The sequence below is a fragment of the Hyalella azteca genome, unplaced genomic scaffold, assembly GCF_000764305.2.
Source record: "Hyalella azteca isolate HAZT.00-mixed unplaced genomic scaffold, Hazt_2.0.2 contig9983, whole genome shotgun sequence".
Classification (NCBI taxonomy): Eukaryota; Metazoa; Arthropoda; class Malacostraca; order Amphipoda; family Hyalellidae; genus Hyalella; species Hyalella azteca.
In genome coordinates this window covers 1-7,569 of record NW_025940039.1, presented here as the reverse complement: position 1 = coordinate 7,569, position 7,569 = coordinate 1, and the positions used below count along the sequence as shown (strand labels likewise).

Genomic DNA, 7,569 nt, shown 5'->3' with positions numbered 1-7,569 from the left:
CATTGATGCTAATAGCCTCATTCCTGCGCACCTACAGGCCTACCGTTCATTTTTCCTCACTATTTAATTTCCCCTTTATTAATTCGCCTTTCCCCATCATCGTGACTCATCTCATATTTCCCCTCACATTTCTCTCCCACATCCCCTTCTCTTAGTCCCCCCTCCAGTCCCCTTCCATTACCCTTCCCGCCTTCCAATATCGTATATACGGAGAGCAGGGAACGAGCTAGCCCTCAGAACAAGACTTCTATCTGCCAGTCAAGGTGAGGTGTGAGATCCATGTTCGTTTGCTAATTTCTCTGTCCAGTTAGACTGTATAGTGTGCCATTTGGTAAACTCGTCTTTTCAATCCAATGGTGTGATTTAATATACACGTATTCCCACCTAAATCATGTGATTCAATAGACTTGTTATTTCTGTTCAATCGTATACTCAATTTACACATGTTTTCAATCTATTCGTGTGATTAAATAAATAAGAATAGTGTCTTCTAACAAAATTTCTAAATAAAAATAATGGCAGCAAATTATAATGAAATTATACTAGGAATACCAGAAAGGTTCGATGATCAGTTCATGCGGCTTATAAAATTTAGAGAACTTTTTACGTGAATGGACTTTTGCGTTTGAATGTGAACGTGTGTATGCGAGCGTGCCTTAATAATTTGAAGGTGAAGAAAATGACAGAAAATTTTAGAACAAAACAGACCTAATCAAGTGGAAGACTAATTAATTGCAAATTATACATGAAATTAGGTCGTTCGATTGATTACTCGTATTCTTAATTTTTTGAACTGATGACGGAACTGGTCTGAAAACTGTGATTAACGAAAAATCTTTTGAGTAATTTCAAATTAACTCTTAAAGCAGTTAAGCACGCTTTCCGAATAAATCGAGGAAATTTTCTTTATTTCACTTGTTGCTTATACAGTATACATGCTTTCATTGCAGATATACAGAATAAATATAACGACTTTTGACATGTTTTCATTCATTACAGATACTCGGATGACGTTCAAAATGGCAAGAGGGAAGGCCCATCAGACGCTCCTGGCGCTGTGCTTATGCTACGCCGTTGTGGAAACCATCTCCGCGCCAATGGTACAGTTTATTCATTATAATCTTTCCGAAATACATTTTTGTTTCTCAGGATATAAGCTATTTTAACAAATTGTTTCTATAACAGCTAGAAAAGACCTGCTTATAAGGTACAAAATCATTCAATTTTAGGCGTTCACCTGCACAGCAGTGCGAATCTGCATGATGTTCTGTTCGATTAATGGTTATGAAATGGTTTGTACCCAGGCAACCATAATGGTTGTATAAATAAACTTTCTAGGAAGATCTATGTAGAATCTATGGTTGTAGATATTTGGTGCTTCAGTTCACTTTGCGTCACACTTATTGTTATATATGTATATCTGGCAGGTTGAGTAATAAATACAAGTGGAAACGCGTGAAATAGATGTTTATCTTCTAGACGATGTCCTCTGATTGATGTCACCATCTTTCAATAAATGCAATTTATCCTAGACACAGAATACAAAGGGATTTTCTTGTAAGATTACAAAAAATCTCTTTCAATCATTCAATTGTAAGAAAAAATTCTCATCCCCTATCAAAATTTAGAGTCGCCCCAGCTTCTGGGAATCCAAATCAGAAGCTGACGCGTCTATAAGTTTTCACTGGGTCTGTACGTAATCGCTTTCAGTATTTGACAGCAAATTTAATGCGTGAAACATATGTAATATTTACTTTACAGCGCCATAGACTGCAATACACTATGAAGCGTGCATAGATAAATTGTTATGAGTAATGAGAGGGGACAAATATTATTATTCTAAATGTTTATTGACTTCTCCTTCTCAAATCCAGCCGTACATAAGTGGTTTTGCAATAAAATACCCCTAGTTTTGAATTGTACTTAATTGTGCATATGTTTTAATGGTCTGCTAACATCTCTTCAGTACAAACCAGTAAATTAAATGTCTGATCCCACCAGGACGTGGCCACCCGAGCGGACGGGTCGGTGTTGGTCGGCGACATGCTCTACTCCGCGGCGCAGTGGCAAAGTTTGCTCGCTAGGAACTTGCATTCTAAAGAAGTGCTTTGGCCGAAAACGAACGGAGTTGTCAAAATTCCATACAAGATAGCAAATTGTGAGTCGATACATGTTCATTACGTTTTTTGGTAAATAGTTACTGTTGCACTTGAAATCGTTAACACATATAACATATTATTATTTCATTCGATTCAATTTCCAAGATCAACATGAACTTCATTTAAAGTTATTCTCTTTAGTGAAAGAATTTAAACTAACCAATCGTTTATTAGTACTAAGTAATTTAGATAAACGAGGTGAGATTATTCTGATATATATTGCGAGTACCCTAATCCTCATACACATTACATGCTAGGGTTGATATCAGCGGTTGTCAGATATCAGAGACCACTTTTGACAAAACTTTTTCTTTCGAAGCAGTTTTATTACTCCTACAGAATTTAATTTACTTGATTCTGTTGCTAGAAAATTTGACGAATTATTCTCCCTTCAAATATTCGACTGACCTTTGTGTATATATATACAAAGTACAACACGCCACAGTCCAAACTGTTACTCCCACCTTCCGAAAACTCAATAAAACAAACTCCTTTTCTTCAATTTTACAGCGAAGATAAACGTGACTCTGCTGAAGCTGGGCATCAGCGCCTGGGAGTCTAAGACATGCTTAGAGTGACATGCTCTACTCCGCGGCGCAGTGGCAAAGTTTGCTCGCTAGGAACTTGCATTCTAAAGAAGTGCTTTGGCCGAAAACGAACGGAGTTGTCAAGATTCCATACAAGATAGCAAATCGTGAGTCGATACATGTTCATTACGTTATGGTAAATAGTTACTGTTGCACTTAAAATCGTTAACACATCTTATTTTTATTAGTACTGTTACTCCCACATTCCACGAACCCAATAAAACAAAGTCCCTTTCTTCAATTTAACTCCCGTTCTTTCATTTTAGCTCGATAAAACAAACTCCTTTTCTTGGATTTAACAGCGAAGATAAACGTGACTCTGCTGAAGCTGGCCATCAGTGCCTGGGAGTCTAAGACGTGCTTAGAGTTCCCCGAGTTGCCCGCGGCTGACACCACCACGGCTGAGTACCTCAACATCCTGATAGAGAAGAGCTGCTGGTCCGGCGTGGGCTACGCGCAAGGCAGGGTCACGAACATCAGCATCGCGGGTGATGAATGTGATGTGCGTTGCGCAGAGAAGGGTTTATTCAAATTTGTTATGTTGCGCAGAGAAGAGTTTATTCAAATTTGTTATGTCGCGCAGAGAAGAGTTTATTCAAATTTGTTATGTCGCGCAGAGAAGAGTTCATTCAAATTTGTTATAAGTTTAAAAATTGTTTTTACAGCGCTTTTAATGCTTTTGGCTTTGAATTTGCACAGTTTATGCTGCAGAATTATTAGCTTCTACGCTCTACTTATAGGTTAAATGGTTACATAGGTTTATTTTCAACAATAATTCTGTTTAATGTATATTATACTTTCAAAATTAAAATGTAATTTGCATTGCATGTATTTAAAAAAAGGAAAATAATCATCCTTGCATGAAAATATCGCTTTGAAAACGACTTACATATATCACGCATTTTCATGATAAACACTGTCTTTTATTACAAATGCAATTTTCTTATAATTTTTGATTTAACAGGTTTTTTGTGTTCGTCATTTGACCCAATAAAAGGCAGTATTTCTGTACGTGTACCTCTGGTATCGCATAAAGGTATTCTGAGAATGTCAGATTTTTTGCGTTATGAATACTCACGAAAAACGCTTATTTTCTTGTGACTATTGCACAAATTCTCACGAGTCAGTGTTAGCCAGATAATGTACAGTAGATTATGCTGACATAATTTTGTACTTATGCAAGAACGCATATTAGACAGAAGCTTTGTAGAACTCTGATTGCAAAAACAATGTCTTATTTGCACTTCATCCTCCTGTTAGTACCTAATGGATGACATTAACGCATGGTGCCTGATTAACAGCTCAAGGGAATCATCCATGAGTTCGGCCACGCGATGGGGTTGCAGCACGAACAGTCTCGCAGCGACAGGTTAGTCCTGGTGTTGGAATTACCGAGCAAGGAATGAAATTATGTATTCTACGCTAAGTTGTGTTAGGTGCCATGGTAGCTGAACGCCGTAGGAGTGTGAATTTGAATAGCTCTATGGATTTTTGCGGTTTACAGACAGGCTCAAAACTACTGTAGGATGTTATTTCGTCGAAATGTTAGTTTTGCAGAAACGTTGATATTGTGCGCTTGTTCATAGCGCCGTATGTTCACTACCAACGCTTGAGCATGCTCATGATAAGCTTAGTAATACTGAATCTGGCTGAAACATTTCACCATCCACAACAAGCCTAAGCCGAACTAACCTAACCATATTGGCTGCAGGAAGTTAGAGAGGCGCGGCAAGTGAGCAGTTAAAGACAAGCAATAGTTGCAAGAAGGTTGTGAATTGCGTGAATAGGTTAGGCCAGAAGAGGTTAGGCTGGAGTATAAGTGAGGCCACAAGCAGAACCGCTCATAAGCCCGGCTTATATGAGCGAGCGTGCTTAGGTATTAGCTGAAGATCTACGGTGCCAATAGCTTGAGGCAGTGTCTCAATGGACTGGATTACGATGTTCAAGCGTAGTTTACGGATTTTTTGCTCTGAAACAATCAGAATGTAGTAATTGAATGCTGGGTTGGACATTGGCTCCTAGGCTTTTTAAGAATTTAATTTTTGGCCCAAAGCTGCGCGTCACCTACTATTCTACTAGGTATAACGATTCAAGTTAAATACTAGTCAGAAACCTTAGCTTTAATCGCTATTATGCCTTAATCTAAAAAAAAAACTTTAATTGACATAATTATTCTAAAGATGAGCGTAAAATGTACTTCCTGGTACTTCGAACAATTTTCAGCATTGTGTCGAAATTTCTATTTAAGTTCACCGAGATTGGTAAAGAAGTGCAGCTCGAGTTTTCGAAATTGATGATGGATTTGTTTTCAGGGACGACAACATCATCGTGATTACGGCCAACATTCAGCCTGGCGATGAGCATAATTATAAAAAATTTGACACCGTCAACTACGGCATCCCTTACGACTACTACTCAGTCTTGCAGTACGACGATAGGGTAAGACATCCGAAATTGGCTGCAGTGCTATATGTTCTTAAGATTCTTGCCTAATAATCTATGCTCCAAATTCGAAAAATGTGGATGTTTCAAGATTTCCGTTCGGTCATTTTCAATTGGTTGTTCTGTTAAATTTTCCATGTATAATTGTTTATATGCATACTTCGAGTGAAAATGTTCAACGAGAATTAGGGTGTTTAAAAACGCCATATTTTATTATTTAAGATAAATAAAAAGAAAATGGAAAAAATGAAATTAAATAAAAAATAAAAACAAGCTTAACAGAACTCCCATAAACATTAAATTTAAATAAACTCCTATGTGAAATTATTTAGTCTAAAATTCCCTTTTTAAAATATAGGTTAGGACGGTGAATTTTTCGGTAAACCGTTCCAGTCCCATTTCACTATATTTTTCAAAATTGATATTTATTCCTTCGATTTCAGAGTAAAAGTTAATTAAGTTTGAATATATGAGAATAATACATAAATAATTCGTTGCTTCTACTTAGTTCATTCTATCTTTTGTATGTCCATGGGTACTCCCATTTGCACAAAACATATCCCATATCTTAATATTCATGAAACTGTTTTTTTTTCAATATCCGGGATTTAAATAAATTTATAAAGGTTTTGACTTGCGCAGGCTGCGTCCAAGACCGCAGCGCGCGTGATGCTTGCTAGAGACGCTCGGTTTCAAAAAGTTATGGGCGAAGGCAAAGAAATTTCCTTCATGAACATGAAGCTCGTGAACACCATGTACGGCTGCATAGGTCTGTATACTGTACAGTGTATATTTTTTAGCGGTGATGTGTTTGATAGAAGATCCGTAACATAGTTTACTGTACGAATTCATTAGGCTACTGGGTTGAGAAATTTCAGAATGATACGGATCTAATTCAACCAATTTCCTCCTCAACTTGGATTTCGCCTTAAATTTGAACAAGCAATCATATCGTCATTTTGCAAAGGTAACGATATGATAGAGTTCCTGCAATTTTGCGATCACAATCCTCTCATCGTTATAATTAATACTGCCGTTAGATAATATGAATAACCCTCCAAGCCAATATTTAAATGGAAAAGATATTTTTCATTTTACTCTCGTTTCAAAGTATCGAAAAAATATTATCCGTCTAAATTTACAAATGTAATTTTATTTACATACACTAATCAAAAAAAATCATAAATAAATTTTCATCTAATCCTGTTCTCTAATCCTTTCCTATTCTTCCACTAAGAACTAAATTTCTCATTCTGGTAATAAATTATGTTTTCTAAACAGGCGCCTCAGCAGCCAGGCTTCAACCACACACAAACCCACAAACATTGAAGAACGGTAAAAGAGACTTCAGGAATAATACATCGTGCGTCCATACAATTCAAATATTTATTATCTTTGTGTGTCAGATGACTGGTTGACGAACTGCAAGCTGTCACCTGAACCCTGCAAGAACGGCGGCTTCACCAAGAAGGACTGCAGTTGCGCTTGTCCGTTGGGCACGACAGGCGCTAACTGTGAGAACTTCGTCATGAGCTACAACGGTGAGGCTAGCAGCAAATATTAAAACACCGTAGTTGCTTAATCCCGAGCTAAAATTCTGAGACAATGTCCAGAAATTTGATTTCTGCAAACTGAATCCAGCCGTCTCTCTAAAAATCGGTCCAAACAAGTTTTTTGCTATGAGGCATAATCAAATGCCATGATTCTTTGCATAATCAATGGTCGAGAGAATTTGAAAGCGCATTTGCAGGTTGGAAGTGTATGTTGTCTGCTTATATCTTTTGTAAAAAACTGTTATTATTAATCAAAGAAAAGAACAACTCGCACTCTTCGTAATCTACAGTTAGATTGCAGCGGAATTTTCCAGTCTCATCCTCATCCGCGTTCGTGTCTATGACTGTAGATTGGGTTGAATAAACAAGCAATTGAGCGAGTGTTATCTCCTACCTGCTCAACACGTTGATGTTCTGACAAAAAAAAAAAAAACACAATAAAACAGCCACCACAACCAATTTCCCGTTTTCTTGATGGGGATCATTGGGAACATAATATCCAGAAATCTTAGGGTTGGGATATGAAATGATCCCATGTTAGTTTCCCATCAAAACTTCAAGATGTCCATAAGCACTCGGATATTTGCTCTAAAATTAAGTACTCTTCACCGCAGACGCCCTGATCCAGAAGCTGACTCCACATAGCGCCAACATCACCAAACCAGGAGAAGTCACCTCTCCTGGCTACCCCAAATTTATCCGTCTAGGAGGTAAGTTCAAAAGAATGACTGAGAGTTGATATATTTATGCATTTATTGTTTGATGCTTTTCGTTGATAGATGATATAATCATATCGACACGCTAAGTTTTTTTTTATAAAATCTAGCA

At 37.3% G+C, this 7,569-nt stretch overlaps 1 protein-coding gene across 1 annotated transcript; it reads left to right on the top strand.

Annotated features, from left to right (window-relative positions):
• On the top strand, window positions 1–7,451 carry LOC108674419 (blastula protease 10-like; the record flags this gene model as incomplete). The annotated part of the gene is made up of 10 exons (XM_018162363.2): window positions 1–263; window positions 1,000–1,100; window positions 2,002–2,043; window positions 2,739–2,853; window positions 3,049–3,248; window positions 4,048–4,115; window positions 5,059–5,185; window positions 5,831–5,957; window positions 6,595–6,729; window positions 7,356–7,451. Coding segments are annotated over exons 2-10 (1,003 nt in total), but the record flags the coding sequence as incomplete, so codon positions are not given.
• Window positions 7,452–7,569: the final 118 nt, after the last annotated feature.